At 40.4% G+C, this 17281-nt stretch overlaps 2 protein-coding genes across 6 annotated transcripts in view; one reads left to right on the top strand and one right to left on the bottom strand.

The window, feature by feature from the left end:
• Window positions 1-1829, top strand: part of syne1a (spectrin repeat containing, nuclear envelope 1a) — a 181486-nt gene extending 179657 nt beyond the window's left edge. For all 5 annotated transcript variants that reach the window (XM_033649057.2, XM_078173825.1, XM_078173827.1 and 2 more), the window contains one exon: window positions 411-1829. In XM_033649057.2, the coding sequence (XP_033504948.2) occupies window positions 411-687 (277 nt within the window). In that variant the 3' untranslated portion in view covers window positions 688-1829. The remainder of the gene's footprint in view (window positions 1-410) is intronic.
• A 373-nt stretch (window positions 1830-2202) lies between these two features.
• On the bottom strand, window positions 2203-17150 carry esr1 (estrogen receptor 1). The gene is made up of 10 exons (XM_078173829.1): window positions 15660-17150; window positions 14545-14967; window positions 13456-13682; window positions 11120-11236; window positions 10347-10528; window positions 9979-10132; window positions 6745-6883; window positions 5530-5663; window positions 4676-4859; window positions 2203-4064 (listed from the first exon to the last, which is right to left on the bottom strand). The coding sequence occupies exons 1-10, from the start codon at window positions 15668-15670 to the stop codon at window positions 3770-3772; spliced, it is 1866 nt and encodes a 621-aa protein (XP_078029955.1). The 5' UTR covers window positions 15671-17150; the 3' UTR covers window positions 2203-3769.
• Window positions 17151-17281: the final 131 nt, after the last annotated feature.

The raw sequence follows: 17281 nt of genomic DNA, 5'->3' as shown, positions 1-17281 counted from the left end.
TTGTAACATTTAGTGAAAATGCATGTGTTTGGGAACCACTAAGCTACCCGAGTTGTGCGAGTTTGTTAACAGATGTTTTAATAGTTTTGCTGTTGTTAAACATGGACCCCCTTTTACTTAAATTCATGAGGAATGTTGGCCTTTTTTGGATTCTTTGTACACAACGGAGGCATGTGAGAAAAACAAAGTTTTCTTCACAAATTAAAGGTAACACGGGGTGAGTACTTGATAAACAAATTGGTGCGTAAAGTAATGTTGAGGCATTTTCCACTAAATAGACGAGCACACAAAACTTCAGTTAGAACCAAATTAAAAAGCTTTCAAGGAGTTTTGACAAAGCATTATTTGCAAATACTAGTGAGCTCAGGTCTGTTCTCTGCTGCGTTTAACTTAACTCTGTCCTCTCACAGCCGGAGCAGATCACCAGGCGCCGCTGGCTGCGTTTCCTCCCGTTCTGACCTTCCGGACGGCGTCTCCTTACCGACCTCCTCCTCCTCCAAAGGCCAGTCCTTCCTGCTGCGGGTCCTCAGGGCTGCGCTTCCCGTCCAGCTGCTCCTCCTGCTCCTCATTGGCCTGGCCTGCCTGGTGCCCATGACAGAGGAGGACTACAGCTGCCACCATGCCAACAACTTTGCCCGCTCCTTCCATCCCATGCTGCGCTATACCAACGGACCTCCGCCCATATGAGACGTAGCTGAATATCTACCTACTGCTTTGCCAAGGACTCCACTGAATGTTTCCTCTTCACCCTGTGCCCTGAAGCAACAAACTCTCTCTCACATGAAAATGAAGACTTGTCTCACTAACATTGCACACTCACTCTCCTGAAACCCTTTAAACCCACTCTCCAGAACAAATGGACCTTCGTCTGGACCCCCTCTCCCCCAATCTAAATACTTCATGTTGTTTTAACTTAAATGTGTATATTATTTTTTAAGGTTTCTGAAGGAACCGGAGAAATCAATGAAAACAAAGCACTATTTATATACTGTATGTTGGGAGCCAAAGTCGAACGTGCTTTTTGTCCATGATACCCAGTGCTGCTACTATTTATTTAGCGTTCAATCAGATAATTGATTGTTGATTTTGATTAAGCTAAAGCACCACCCTAAGTGTGGCATATTGTACCTGTAAATTGTACAGTAGATTTGCAGTTTGAGTAGCAATCATTCACAGTCTCAGATGTGAAGAGTTTGTTTCTGACAGACACATTTAAAGATCTACTCAGACGACTGAAACAGAACTTTCTGAAGGATGAACGTTGTGTTTTAGCTTGTCACATCTTAGAATAAATTGGAAATGAAGTCTCCAGATGACATTAAAGCTAAAATCTGAACATATAGCACTGACATGAGCACTGTCGAAGGTACTGCACTGAAGCCGTCCAGCCAAGATGGCCGACTTCTTTCCCCAAAAGCCAAGGCTTGTATTCCTGTTTTTAATTTCAGTATTTAATCAGCTGAGGGCAAATATGAAAAAAAGATATGAGCTCTCGACTGATTTGTATATTTTTGTTGAAATGCCTTTGAATACAGGCAGTTATTTTTTTATCTTTCCATTTGAGCATGCACTTGAAAGTACACTGCTTTTAAGAAAGCCAAACAATCACTGGTAGTGTTTTGGTAGACGGCTGCGACATGAAATAGTGAGCTTTGTAATAACTGCGATAATTATTCTGCGGTGACGAGACATCGGAATCACTGCGTTGTTAAAACAGAATCTGTAAAAAATGATGAAATATGAAAATGGTTATTTATGTATGTACAGTTTGCTAATGCCAACTTCATGAAGAATACTCTCTTTGCAAAAAATAAAACATGAAATATTTACCTGTGTGTATTCTTGGACATGATTTGAACAGAGAAGAAACACGGTGATGACAAATATTTTCCTGAATGAATGCTTTTATTTTTATACACAGTAACAAATGACATTCAGTTCAAGTTTGACTGGACTGACACTGAACGGCTCAAGAGGCCAAATCTGTTGGGGTTTTTTTTTAAATCCTGTATGGAGGCTTGAATTATGCTGTGCAGGTTGTGTGAGAGTTTATAAATGGATGTTCTGATATAATTTTTCTGTTCTTAATCGAGGACCCCAATTACTTCAATTTACGAAAAATGTTTGCCTCTTTTGGATTTTTCATTCACTGTGACTTCATGACCGGTGAGTAACTGATGTTTTTTTTTTTTAATAAAGATATTTTTTGGGGCATTTTTTGCCTTTAATTGATAGGATAGTGAAGTGTGAAGGGGGGAGAGAGAGGGGGAGCGACATGCAGCAAAGGGCCTCAGGCTGGAGTCGAGCCCGGGCCGCTGTGGCAACAGCCTTGTACATGGGGCGCCTGCTCTACCACTAAGCCACCGACACTCCTGAAGTATTCTTTTAAAACTTCACTGTAATGTCATATCTTTTCTACCCTGGCAACACATTTTCATTGCCTGTATATTTGTAAGTACGAGTTAGTCACTTTTCAAGCACAAATGTCAAATGTTCCCCGGTAACAGCTATTTCAGTTTTTGCCTCAACACACCAAGGATTTTTATGCCTTTCTTTGTGGTATGTCATCACAAACTGAATAGATTTGGGATTTAGATTGTTGGTTGGACAGTTAAAACTTTGAATATGTCACTCTGGGCTCTGGTGACATTTCTCACTATTTTCTAACATTTAATGAAGCAAATCAATTAAATGAGTACTTAGCAGTGTTTAGCAGCTAATTAAGGAAACACCTGATCATATCCGAATCAGATATCTTCTTTACAATCAGACCAAGTTTGGTCCATTCAAACAGAAATAAAAACACCTGCATAAGTGCACATATGTTATGATAATTAGGTTTTTTGGGAGGTGTGTAAATCCAGCCAAACTTAACATGTAATCACTGAATTAGTGGATGAACAGTAACCGGTTGACAACTGCATCAAGACAAAAATCTACGCTTAAAATCAGCTTGGTGAGGCTCACAGCTCATTGGCTGGGATTTCTCTCACTCTCTCTCTCACAGTTGCTTTGCCACACACACGCACGCACACACATGAAAGTTAACTTTGGTGCAAGTAAGCATAAAGAACAACCTACTATACACAAAAAGCTGACAACAGGATGAAGTTCCCCAACAATAAAGACTGGCTTCCTTCATCATGTAATCAGCGCTCTGGGATTTAATCGTGCAATTTTTAGCTATTCAGAATTCAACAGATATTTCCTCAGCCACTGTTCATTTCATAATTACGTCACTGAAATCATTTTTTTCTCCTAATACATCAAGTTTAAAACTACATGTGTGCAAGAGACACGATACCTGATGTTTTTGTCTTTGTTGAAATTTGAACACAAAATAAATTACACATTCATTTGAACCAGTTTTATCATATTTTAGCGAATAATCAGCCTTAATATGTAAAAGTTACTATAATGCCCAATAGCCCCCTAAACCCAAGAGGAAGTGCACTTTGGTCAAGGCGAATGAAAAGACAATTAGCTGCTCATCATTTCAAATCACTGTAGCTGACAGAGCGCCACAATATGAGCTGCTGACGTCTGTAAATAATAAGCTGTACTGTAAAGCTGGCAGAGACTGACAGAAAACGCAGCACAAGGAAAATTTCTCCCAAACAACTACAACTATAAAATCACTTAATTCATAAATAATTATCTCATGAAATGAATTCAAATACAACTTTTATATTTAATTCCCAAACCCCTCTCATTCTGTACGACACACATCCCCCATAAAAATGACTTTTGACCCTCAGATGTTGCCGTCTCATAGGATGTGGGTGCAGTCAGAGCGGGACCCACCATACTGCAGGACTGTGGGCGCTCTGCTCGGGCTCTGGTGGCTGACTCGGGATCCTGAACTGGAACCAGCTGAAGAAGAGGAACCACCGCTGCTGCTGGTGCTGGTGGTGGAGGGAGGTTCTCCATCAGCCTGGGACCAGGTCTGACCTGATTTCTCAGGGCGTTGGATGCGGTGAGCATCCAGCATCTCCAGCAGCAGGTCGTACAGAGGCACTTTGTTCTTGCACTTCATGCTGTAGAGATGCTCCATGCCTTTGTTGCTGCAGGGAGTGTAAACAAAAAGGAGACGGAGTTCATGAATCAGTCGGTCGATGAGGGAGGCTACAGGCTGCTTTCTACATCCCTGAAGGTGCTGCACAGTTTTTGTAGTTTTGTTAATACCTTCTGGAAAACATACTTCCATTATTCTCAAGCAAACTAACTTATTTTGATTTTATTTATGCACTAACTTTTCAGTGCTTTGCTCTTCATTTGCTTTTTCTTCAATAATGTATTTATTGCTCAGGTTTTTATTCACTTCTCTCTTCAGAGAATTATCTTGATTCACAATTTTTCACTAAATAAATGACTTACTGTAGTCTATATACTGTAATATACTTTATATAATCTACGAACATCACAGAATAAAATATAGTCAGGAGATGAGACAAAGCATCTGCCTGACTTTTACAGATGATTCATGCTAAAACCAGCTCACCTTTAAAAGAGACAATTACATTTTTAAAAAAGACCCAAACCCTTTAAAGCATTCATCTTTGAAGTTCCTACCACCTCAAAGAACCCCTGTGGATTACTGAAGCATGAGGTCTCAGCAGAACATGCTGAAAGACTTTTAATGTGTTAAAAATAAGAAACCTTTTTTCAATTTCACCTCATGTGCCTGATGTGTGAGAGCAGAAGCAGCAGCTGGGCCTGCCGTCTCGACTGCTGCTGAACCGAGCATCCCGACTGGCTGATATGATGTATGAGAGCATCTGTGATGGTGTCCAGCATGTTCTGCACCGCTGTGGTGTCGTGGAGGGGCTCCATTGTGCCGGTGCAGAAAGAGAAGGTACCTGACAGAGGAAATACATCAGCTCACTGCAAATTTTTCCATCTAATGGAGTTTTCTGTTGTTAAACGCAAACTTAAGACAGCATAACACACCTCAGACAGACATGCTCGTGCAATGTGATAAAACTCAACGTGCGACAAGCTAAAAACAACAACAACAAACATGATTTGACCTTGATAAGAGATCTGACTCACACATGCATATATGAGCAGAGCATTAATTGCAGAAGCACTATTGCCCACACAGCAATCAAAACATTCATCCGGCTCTGGCAGCTGTGCCAGTAGTGTCATCACAATGGTATTTCAGTCTCCTCAGTTTCCCATATAGAATATCTCAATCTCCGGGACAAACACAGCCCTCTGTGCTGCCTCATGTTGTCATGGGAACAGTTATTGGGCATATTGGCGGTACAGGCCTTTCCAGAACACTCTGTTCACCTAATGTGCCTGAGCAACGTTAAGAGCTACACCTCTGTGGGTGTAGATTGACACTGGTTAATATTTACTCTCGGGAACAGAAACTGAAACCTGCGACACAGCGGCATGCCTGCAAGCAAAACTGCAATTAAAACATTAAGATAGAGAGCTTATGTTTTCATTAGGGAAGTGTCTCAGTTGACCAAAGTGTTTCCAGGCATCTGTTTCTCTGAAAAAAACATGTTGCCTCACCAGAGTTGAGCAAGATGATGGCTTTGAGACAGACAAACTCCTCGGGTTTGAGTTTGAGCAAGCGGAAGCGGGAGGCAGTGGCCAGCAGCATGTCAAAGATCTCAGCCATGCCTTCGACACAGTTGCCTTCGGTCCTGGAGAGCACGATGAATGAAAACAAGACGGTTTAGTTTGGATTTCTCTGAAGTCACACATAAATAAATCTGATTTTAATACAACACTTAAGTCAAAGTACATTTGACAGAGACAGAGAACAAGTTCTGAGCTGCAGTGCACCACCAGTAGAAAAAAAAATCTGACTTAAACTGTGACCATGAAGCTATCCAAAGAGCGGCCAGATAAACAACTAATGGACTGAATCACTGAGACGCTCCATTTGTCAGCACAGTTGAAAAGTGATGGAAAGACAGATAATATCCAGTGGTTGAAGTGCAAGATAAACTTGGACAGCACAGAGCCAAGGGAATTTATCAACCCTGACCTACAGCATTTTAGTCATCATGTCCAATTGGTGAGGACACTTACACAGGGACCAGGTTTTAGAGATAATACTCCGTAATACACTTTTGAATCAAATGGGACCATCAGACACATCACAGGGTAAAAGCTCTGCCTGTCTGCGTGCTTCTCTCTCTCTCTCTCTCTCTCTCTCTCTCTCTCTCTCTCTCTCTCTCTCTCTCTCTCTCTCTCTCTCTCTCTCTCTCTCTCATAGATACTGTGGTTTGTTTACTTTGAACATGGGGAAATGGAGGGAACAGGCTGTGCCTGCAAAGCAGAAAACAGCCATGTCTCATGTCTCCCTGCATCTCTATTTTTTTGGTTCTCTCTGTTCATCATTTGGCTCCCTCTCCTCCGCCTCCTTCTCTCGTCATCGTTCTTCCTTTTCCATCATTCCTTGCATTGAGTCTTTGATTAAATCTCTTCCCTGGTTGCAAACTCAGCACTGTAATGATGAGGGAGAATTTCAGGTGAGAGAGAGGCTGCACTCCTCTCCATGGGGAACATGTAATTAGTCTTTCACTCCATGGCGGATGAGTTTGTGTCACACAATGGCTGGAAAGGTGTGAAATGGAAAATCTACAATGCTGATGTATCACTCTTAAGATGTGTGTGAGAGTGGGAGATAGGTAGAGAAATAAGGAGGAGGAACCAAGAAATGGAAAAAGTAGAGAAAGATGCATGTCACAGAGAAGTCAGGTAAGTTTTCCTGGCTACCTATCCAGTATGAGGTCCTGGGCAAAGATGAGTTTGCCAGGGCAGTGGATGGACCTCCAGATGAGCCCGATCATCAGCACCTCCAGCCAGGAGCTCTCCAGCAGCTGCACCTGGTCATGGAGGCCAAGCTGCAGGAAACCTACAAAAACACACACAAAGTGCATTTTAACAAGCTTTTCTGTGAACGAATCAAGGTGATCAACTCAGTGAGAAGAGAGTTAGACTTTTTAGAGTTTTGAACAGCTGTCTCGAAGGGATATCAGCTCTTTGACTAACAACCTCTCAAGCAGGGCTGCATCTAATGATTATTTTCATTTTAACTTTCTCGATTAACCATTTGGTTTATAACATGTCCATCCCATTTTCTCATAGTCCAAGGTCATGTCTTTAAATGTTTTGTCAGTCCACAGCCCAAAGATATTCAGTTTAGTATGTGCTGCAATTGCTGCACAATTTCCCTCGGGATGAATAAAGTTCTATCTTATCTCATTTAATCTTAATTAAAATAGAGGAAAAATAGGAAATCAACATTTCTTAAAAGCTTTTCCTGCCATTTTTGCATGAAAAATAATTCTAACTATTAATCAATTAGAGCAGATGATGATGATGGTGGTTAGCACTGTCACCCCACAGCGACAAAGAGGGTTCCGGGTATAAAATGTTCTCCCCTTGTCAGTGTGTGTTACTGTGGGTTCTCCAGCTTCCTCCCACAGTCCAAAGACATGCAGGTTTAGGTGACTCTAAACTGCCCATAGGTGTGAAGGTGAGTGTGAATGGTTGTCTGTCTCAGCACTGTCTGGCGACATGTCCAGGGTGTACCCTGCCTCTCGCCCAGTGTCAGCTAGGATAAGCTCCAGCCCCCCCGCAACCTTCAAAATAGTATGAGATTATTTTTCTGTTGATGAACGAATTAATTAGTCTAATCGTTGCAGATCTACTCACTGGTTAAGACAGTATAATTGTCAGTAAAAACACCAGATGTGTTTCATCCTGATCATAGCAATTATTTAGAAGACCAAACACAAACAAAAGAAGCTGGTGTCAGTAAGTGTTGTTGTATCAGTGCTGATTACATGGGGCGGGGGGTGTTAAGTGCAGCATGGTGTGGAATATTAACACTCCCAGAGTTAAATGTTTTCTGTGCACCTTCATCCCACTCATAAAAATAAAAAAATGCAAGCCCCCTGTCTTCTGGCAGGGAATTGCTACTTAAATAAAACCATCTGCAATCTCTCTGCTCTCATACGAAGCCTTATCGCTGGCACTCAGCTGTTTCAATTCATATGTAATTACAGCCAATTCACTCCCATTGTACCCTGTTTGGGACCCCTCACAATTAAAACTGTGTGCCTTTGGGCTTTTAGTGACGCACAGGGTGGTAATACCTCAAAATCAGGATTTACTCACTTGGAGAGCTTGTGTGTGTGTGTCTGTGTGTGTATGCAAAAGGGTGATGTGTCCAATGCTGCATTTAGGCTCTATGGGGTGCCAGAAGATTGGCCAAACAATCCTCTCAAAGGTGATGACTGTAATAACCATCGCTGTAATGGCTCTGCATTTATGTGTGTGTGCCTCCACTATAAAAGGTCTCCCATCACTTTGCTGTTTCCTAAGCACTCAAACTGAGGCCCGAAATCCTTGTCACACAGCACAACTGTACATTTGGATGTTTAAGAAAGACTCTGTTTCCAAGCTTTTGGCACTACAGCTAATTTTGGACAATATGCGCGCACATATGTTACTACTGGGCAAGTATCTTTCTGATATCTATCTAAGTAAGAATTGTATTAAACCAGGCAGTTATTGTTCCGGCCAAAAGACTTGATAATGTTAGTGAATCTGGAGAAAATTACGTTTGCACTGATGCTGCGTTCAAATCGTCAGGATGACAGTGGATGACAAACTGTCATTTTAGTGGACAGTAAAATTAGGTGACCGACAATGATAACCATAGAGGGCATTGCCGTCTAAAGTTAAAATATTTTAATTCTTTGCCACCTTGCCACCTCCTTCACACAAGGCAAAAACGGGTGATCTAAAAACTCGATATAATTTATTTGATATATTTAATTCCATTCATTTTAGAGTCCTACCCTTCTATCAGACTGTTTTCCCTGTGTCGTCCAGAAAGTGTTGTCCGTCTGCCCTCTGTCTGATTCCATGTGAACGCAGCATGAGAGGCTTTTATTTCATTTGGAGTCTTACGATTCAACACATTTATGATCTTAAGAGTGATCCCGGCAGTTTGTGAAGAAAGACATTTATTAACTTTCTTTGTTTTTTATGCTTTCAGTAACAGTGGCAGTGGCAGTGGGACAAAGAGGCCTGTTAAATAAAATACATATATTATTGATGTTTGGTCTGGATTCAATACAACTTTGAATTTGTTTAATAAACTTTTGTTTTACATATTGGCTGAGAAAATATCACACATGCAGGAAAAGCAAATGAGTTGTAGTTGTCCTCTCACAATCTACAGAAGAGCTGCTACTGTTCTGACAAGGGGCCTCATTACAGAAAAATATACTAATTGGTTGTTGTAGCTGTTCCACCAAAAATTAGCATATCTGCAGGTGTTTTTAAACGTGAGAGTTTTAATGTTTAAAACATTTCGTCTTACAAATAAACTAGAGCTGTGTCTCTGCAGTAGACGAGCATGCCTTTCTGTTTTTTTTTTTACTTTTGTCATGTTTGACGTCAGGAACGAACTGGAAAACCGGTTAGTTAACAGTAGAAAGCAAGCAGAAACTGCATATTTAATTACATGATGAAGTTTCAGGAAACTTAAATAAATAAAAATAAATAATGTATAATAATAATAATTATGTAGGTAATTAACTGAGGAAGTTACATGGTGAAAACTGTAATTTCTTTATTCTTATTTTTTTGTCTAAAAATTTATGGAATTTTACAATAAATATCTATAAGGGCCTTTTTCTCAAAATTAGTTTTTTCCATACTCTGAGACAAAAATCTTCACTTCAGTAGCATTAACATACACCAAACCTACCAGTTTTATTTATATTCTGAAGGTTTTTACTGAGGGGTTTGTTCATAAATCATCCATAGCCTCATTTTGTGCTAAATACATGTCAAAAATGTATATATGTGTATGTATATCCTTAAAAAATGGGTCTGGAAAACATACTGCATTATACAGTCAATATGAGATAGTTTGTACTGCTGAAAAACAACTAAGTATTTACTGGTGGTGTGACTACCACTAAGCAGTACCTGGAAGCTTCTTGGCCCAGGTGATCATGTGGACCAGCTCCTTATCGGCCATGCTGGTGAGCAGGGTCATCATGGTGACCTCGGTGTAGGGTCGGCTCAGCTTCTGACGAGAGCACAGTATGGGAGGCTCGGCACCCTGGAGCAGGAGGAGCACCTGGGAAACAGCAGAGAAACAGAAAACTATAAGCTGCTGTGCTTCAAACTGATTTAAAGCAAATACAAACATCGCTCAACATCCACTTGCTACATTGCCAGAATTTGGTATGAACGTACGAATATTTATGAACCTGGAAAATGATTCCTAATATTTATTTCAGATTCAAATTTTAATCCTGGAAAACAATTTGCACCACAATAAGGTTAAGTACCTGGTCAGGAGGCATGCCAAGCAGCAGTGATTTTCCTTCTTCACCATAGGCACTGCTGTGTTTCCTCCCGTCCTGAGGGGGCACTGTCCTATGCTCCAGGTCCTTAGAGGCCTTGTCCCTGCCACAGGTGCCAGTCCGTCGTTTGTCACGCCGCAAAACACGCCCGCGGTCCTTACGCACACCTGAAGCACACACCAGGGAGTTTAACACAAAATAACACACAAAAAAAACCCCACAAACATCCATACACACGGCGGCATACAAACTCATCAGGCTTCATCGCTCACACGCAACTTCACACCCTGTTTCTACGACAAAGTCCAGCAATGCAGATTCTATGGATGCCTGTGTGATTTAAGAAGTATGAAAACAAAAATGTGGGTGGGTTTTAATCAGTGGCTGTACTCCTTGAGAGGAAATCACTTCAAGGTCACGTTAAAGTTAGTCTCAAGCTTATCTGCATCCACCAGCACTCTCATATTTGTGCCAATCCTCTCAGCAACAAGCTTGATAGAGGCTATTAGTTTTGGAATTTGTTACAATGTGAGCGATCAAATAAGGTAAACAATACACAGAAGAGCTAAATTGTGCAAACAGAAAAATAAATAAAACAATTTAACCAAAAATGAAACAAGTAAAAACAGGATAACCAATAATAATGCAACCGAATTTAGACAGCAAATTGCAAAAAAACATCATGTAAAATAAAGCAAATTCTTTTAAAAAAGACAGGTCTTGGAAAAGATGGGAAGTCTGCTGTCTGCTGGTGTTACCTCCTTTCATCATGCCCACTTCGTAACACTTCCTAAGACGGCATGCCTGGCAGCTCTTCCTCCGATTCCTGTCAATAGTGCACTGATTGGTTGCTGGGCACATATAGTCATTGTGACCTGAAATGGAAAAAAAAAAATCTATTACTTCAAGCCCCCTGACTCCAGTGTTCAGCTCAGATTTATGTTATTTAGTAAGGAGCCGGGAACACGCTATTCCCATTTTAAATGGATCTGAGATGTAGAAAATTAAAACGTGGCATCTTGGCTTTGTCATTGTCATGGAGACTATTGGTTTCTTTATCAGACCAGTCTTCCATTGCAATGTGCTGAAGCATCATGTCACCAACATGACTAAGCCACACGGCAGATGAAGTTTTTACTTGTGCACAGAGGCAGCAGAACACGGAGGTTATATGACATGTTGCATGAAAGACATGAGAAGCAAACAGAGGAAAAATGTTTGAGTGAAAACAGAAATTTAAACTCAGCTCCTTTACATTAAAATCTGTTTCAGAACGTCGCAATTTATGACGTATTTTCACTTCTTTTCTCCTTTTTGAAGCTCCACTTTGACTGCTTATTTCTCTGCTAAGGTTTAAGGCAGTCATGACGATGTCTACGATACACTTTCTCAGAAATAGCTGCAATGGACAACATTATTGTCATTTTAAACCATCTTATGCCACTGATGTGATAATATATCATAATAATGCAAATACTAATTCTTAAGCAGTGTATTTAAATGACAAAATGTAATTGTAATCAGTTATAGTTACTGAGAAAACAAATCAAAATGCCGTTGACACAAAGGCGTTACATCTGAACTTATTCTTTTAGGTTTATATGTAGAATTTGATATTCATTCTGTTGCTTTGCATTTATTCACAGTGCAGAAATACCTTTTTTTGGTAAAGCTTTGTTCCATACATTTTCGGCTTTATTGCCCTGTTTAAAACATTTTTAGAAAAGTAATCAAAAAATATTTAAATGTAATAAGTAACAATACTTTGATGAAGTAATTAAAATAGTCCCATCACTTATTTCATTTTAACAAGATAACTAGTAATCTGCAACCTGTTACTTTTCAAAAGTAACCTTCCAGATTGGTAGAAAAAGATTTCCACACACTTACATCTACGCAGTGTCTCACTTTATTGCTGAGCTTTCGGTCAACCTTCATCAGAGCATACATGAGGCAACAATGGACAAGCTGGTCAAAGTAACCATTCTCAGTCTTATCACCGGCTGTATGCAATACACCTGTGTGTGTAACTCTGGTGGTAGGAGCTCCACCTTCTGGGAGTTGTAGTTTTTTTTAAATACTGGATGTAAAGCAAAAAAGTAACCTTCCAGACACTGTAGGAATATTCTCAAAGTGAAATACAAGAAAATAAATGCTAATTAAGTGAAATACATAGCAACATCAATACAAAGAGTTGGCAAAAAAGTTGGCAAAAGTTGGCCAACGTTCCACTGTCAACCTTTTCTGCACCAAGAGGAAGTAAACTTAAGGAAGGAAGTACATGGTTGCTAACCATACTCATATTATTTCCCCTTAACATGTTGAATAAACAATATTTTACTGTTGTTCCTCCACATTTTCTTAGTCTCTTTTATAAATTAAAACCTAAATTACTTGAAAAACTTAAATAAGTTAATTTTCACTGCGTCTGCACAGCCTTGCTTATTCACTGTGTCTATGGAAACGACTGTGAATGCAGCCATAATGGATTCCTTACACAGAAATGGTAGTCTGTTTATTTTTCTGATAACTGCATCACTGCATAACTCATAAATGTTCAGACAAGTTTCATATTTTGTTATTTCTGATGCTATGTGTATGTGCAATCAAAGATATTTCCCAGTTTTCTTTCAGACTAATCTGGTTGCAGATGTCCAGATTTGGTGCAGTTATAAGGCACCTGGGGAAGAGCTATGAATTCTGGATTGTGCATTTTAGAAAACAGAATAGGGGCAATAGTCTGGAAACACAAACATTTTTCCATACTCTCTTCTCTTTTATCCATACTTATCCAGACCTGGAAATCACTAAAAATCAAATTCCATACTTTTCCATACTGCGTGGGAACCCTGATATCAATTCTGATTTTAATACTAGTTTTCTGTTTACTACAACCCTTGTGCTCTACTGTGCTACTTAGCAAGAAATTAGAAGTTGGTGTTGTCATATAAGAGCCTTGTTTAGCCTAATTTTACTTGTATGTCCTCAATACTAATTTCCCCATGTGTTATCAGAAGTTCTATTAAATATCAATATTTGATCAAAGTAAGAAATTCCAGTGATATGACAACACTAAAGCAGACAGGTTACCTACCCTGAATGCTCCTCTTAAAGAAGGCCTTGCAGCCCTCACAAGACCACACCCCATAGTGGTACCCAGAGGCATAGTCACTGCACACGGCACAGAAACGCGTCTCTTTTGTCATCTCAAACCCCACGGCCCTGGCTCCAGCCCCCGACTCCCCCATACTGTATGCCTCGTCACTGGTGCCGCACTGGTCCTCCCTGGAAACTGGCTGCTGACTGGATGGGCCACTGGACCTACAGCAGGATGTGGATTTTGGCTCTGTTAAATTATGTCACGTATTGTGCATTTGCAATAAAATAAAACAGGACTACTCCAACAAATGTCTTTGATCATAAAAAGTTGGAGCCAGCAACACCTAATAACAATTCAAACATTTACCACACCAGCTTTAAATAGACAGCGGCAGAGACAAAAGCAGAGTGCTATTTTCCACCTGAGCCAGGAAGCAATCTGTACATGTACTTGTGTTGTTCTTACGTATTGTTCCTCTCTCAAGGTCTTTGACAAAGTCCTTAATCTCTGGAATTAGAAACCAGGGCAAAGCTTGATCCTTTCTATGGAGATAGTGGCAATGTTTTGTATAAAGCAAAAGATTTAAAAAAATGCAGTTATATAATTATGTTATGTTTATAACTGCATGGTGATGACTGAACAGAATGCCAATGCCATAATACAGAAGTGAAAGATATCAAATCTAGTTGTGTGCCAAAAAGCCAACAGGAAACACCCAGTCAGTAGAGAAAATACAGTAAAAAAGTAAATGAATAATTATGAAAAGATTTCCTCTAAATGTTATTTTTTAACTTTGTGCTCAAATTATGACAGAGCGGGCAAAATAAACATTCTAGAGAAACAAATGTGACGGGTCTACTGATGTTTCACACCTCTCCTTTCAGTTAAATAATCACTAAAACTGACCAAGCACTCAGACTGAAGCAGAGGTAATGGCAAAAATAACACCGACTTCACTTAATTCTAAAATAAAAAAATAAAAGCAGTGATTCATACCTGTTGATGCAGCCTATAAAAAATAACTTTTTTCCACAGATAAACACTCTGGTGATCAGGCAATAAAGCAAAATTGAATTCCCTCACCTGTAGACGGGTGTTGAGGTGGTTTCCAAATAATGGTGGCTGGGTGGGTGCATGAAGGGACTGAGTCGGGGGCTGGAGGGCACGAACACGAGAGGACTGTTCGGCTCACTTCCCAGGGACTGAAGGCTGCCATCTGAGGGTGGTCCGTGGGCGTCCAGAGGAGCAGAGTAGTAGCCAGTGGTGGAGTGGCTGTAAAGAGTCGGGGCTGGGGTGGGGGCGGTGTAGTCGTATGTCCCTTCTAGGAAGTCCACAGTGGCTACCCCTCCAGACCCCCGGCTCTCTTCGGGATACATGTCACTGAAGGGGGCACGAGGTGGAGACGAGGGACGCTGCGGAGAGAGGGTCTCCAGCTCTGAGAAGGCTGGGCTGATCCTGGGTCTGAATGCTGGTCCACAAGGCTGCCTGCTCTGCGCCGGGCTCTGCCTGAGCAACATCACAGCACAACAGCACTGATACGCAACATGATTTAGACTTGCTCTCCCATTTGCTGGGGGGGGGGGGGGGGGGGGGGGGGGGGGGGGGTTGAAGACAAGTGCTGCTCTCCTTCTCTCTGTCTCTCTTGCCTTTTTACCGATAAAGCCTGTCAGGCAACTTGAAGGGTCCACTATTCTTCCAGTCCCTTTGCCCTATCTGCCTTGAGCTTCCACCCACCAAGCTCCAAAAAACAAAAAGACTCCTCCCAATCGCCTTCAGGTTTGTTTTTTTTTTTAAATCAGCAGAGCGTTTCCCTCTTTTCCTCTGATACATCTACTCTATAGGGGGGAGAGGAAGATGGACAGAGAAATAGTGATTCCCAAATAACTTCCCTGTCCTGTCTCTCTCTCTCTCACACCCCTATAAAATGCTCTCTTATTTCACCTGTTTTCTTAATTTTGAAAAGCTCTTCCCAGTTGCAGCTGGTGCACAGATTAAAACATCTGTAAACTAGCAGTAAGCTGTTTAATTTATCTGATACTCAGCATGCTACCAGCATGACGTATGAGCAGTCTATTTGTAGCCACATTATTGGATACACCTGAGACTCTGCAGTAAATCAAATCACTCTGGAAATGAGAAACATTAAACAACAGTGGCTATTAAAAAAAGGCAGAAATCCACCATGATACATTACTCACCTCTCACACATGAATCATCCCCTCATCTGCCGTGCAACACTGGCACTGTTTGAGTCTCCTCTGTCTCTGTCTCTGCTTGCCTCTCTCATCTCTCTGACTCTCAGCTATCTAGCCTGGCTCATTGGATACAATGGGAATGGTGGAAAGGTTAAAAAAGAGGATAAACAAATTAAAGATGCAGCCAAGTCGATAACCAAACAGCAGTGTGTTTTACTGCCAGGTCACCATAACACAGCAAACAAAGCAGGAGGTCAAATCTCATTCCAACAGCCAATAATTACACAATCAATCCCAAATGAGGGGATCGGTGGCTATTTTAATCAGATGCTGCTTGAACTTAAGTATTTTTTTTTAAACTACAAAAAAAATACAGGAACGTTTTTCTTTACATTTTCCTCATGACATTTCATTGAAAAACATATTACAGGATCACAGTATGGACCAGTCAATCATTACTTTATCAGGTCAAGCCGGAGATTAAACAGAACATTATATATGAACCAATCAAAGCAAAGGGGCAGAGTATCTATGCAAATAAAGGCTTAGGAAATCAATGTTCATGTTTACTGCACAAAAGTTCCAGGTCTGTGATTGTCAGGGATCCCATGAGTCCTTGTATGTTTGGGGACATGGCGTCAAGGTAAAAAAAAAAACAAACCTTGAGCTGAAACACTACTAGGAAAACTAATAAACTGTAAGTGTAAGGATTATTTTCCAACACTTGTGGCAAAATAAAGTGTAAAATAAAACCAGTTACAACAGGAGCTCAATGGGGAAATAATAATTTAGAGCACACATTTGAACAAAGTCATTTTTAAAATAATCAATTTCAGATCCAATGATACAAATGATGATAAAAATCATCAAATAAGTTGGGTCTTGAATTAAAATATACTTATTTCTTTGTGATACAGTCATGCAGTCAATAATGCAAGAAATTCATAGAAATAAAGATCACAAGCAACAACCTCCCCCACTGAGGACAACCTGAACATTTGGCACAGGGACTTCATTTTCCTTTCTCTGTGCAACATCTTTCTTGAGTAAACAGCCCAATTTTCAGGACATGTCAGGTCAAGTGGAAAACAAGTAGCCCTGATGATGATACATATTTTTTTAGGCATTTCCCCTGGAGTAAAATGAAGACACTGTTACATTAGAAAACAGGAAAATGAAGGTTAAGAAATGAAATAACTAAAATCACCTAAATGGCTCAAGATAAGGCTGCTTCTTGCCGTAATTGAACTAATCTTTATGACAGATGACATTCACAAAGCTTGTCAGCAGCATAAATTATGCCATTCAGTTTTCCGAGCTCATCCTGGAATTGTAGTGCACGTGTTGCAGCATTTCCAGCTGTTTTTCTAGGTCCACCCTGACCTTGAGTATCAAAAGGTCAAACACTGTGTTAAAATATCTATGAAAACTGTCACACTACTAGTGAAGATTTAAACTATCTACTGATGCATTATTATTGGTGTACACGTGCTTTTTGGTGAACTGGTTCAGAAATGCTGTTCCTGCACTGGCACAGTGTTGACTGCAATTAATAAATCTGGATTCATACACTATGTCAAATGTCATTAATAAAAAAAATCTCTCATCCTTGTAAAGTACGACAG

The sequence above is a fragment of the Epinephelus lanceolatus genome, chromosome 13 (genome assembly GCF_041903045.1).
Source record: "Epinephelus lanceolatus isolate andai-2023 chromosome 13, ASM4190304v1, whole genome shotgun sequence".
Classification (NCBI taxonomy): domain Eukaryota; kingdom Metazoa; phylum Chordata; class Actinopteri; order Perciformes; family Serranidae; genus Epinephelus; species Epinephelus lanceolatus.
Note: the sequence above shows the minus strand (reverse complement) of the source record. Positions and strands in the feature narration are given on the sequence as shown.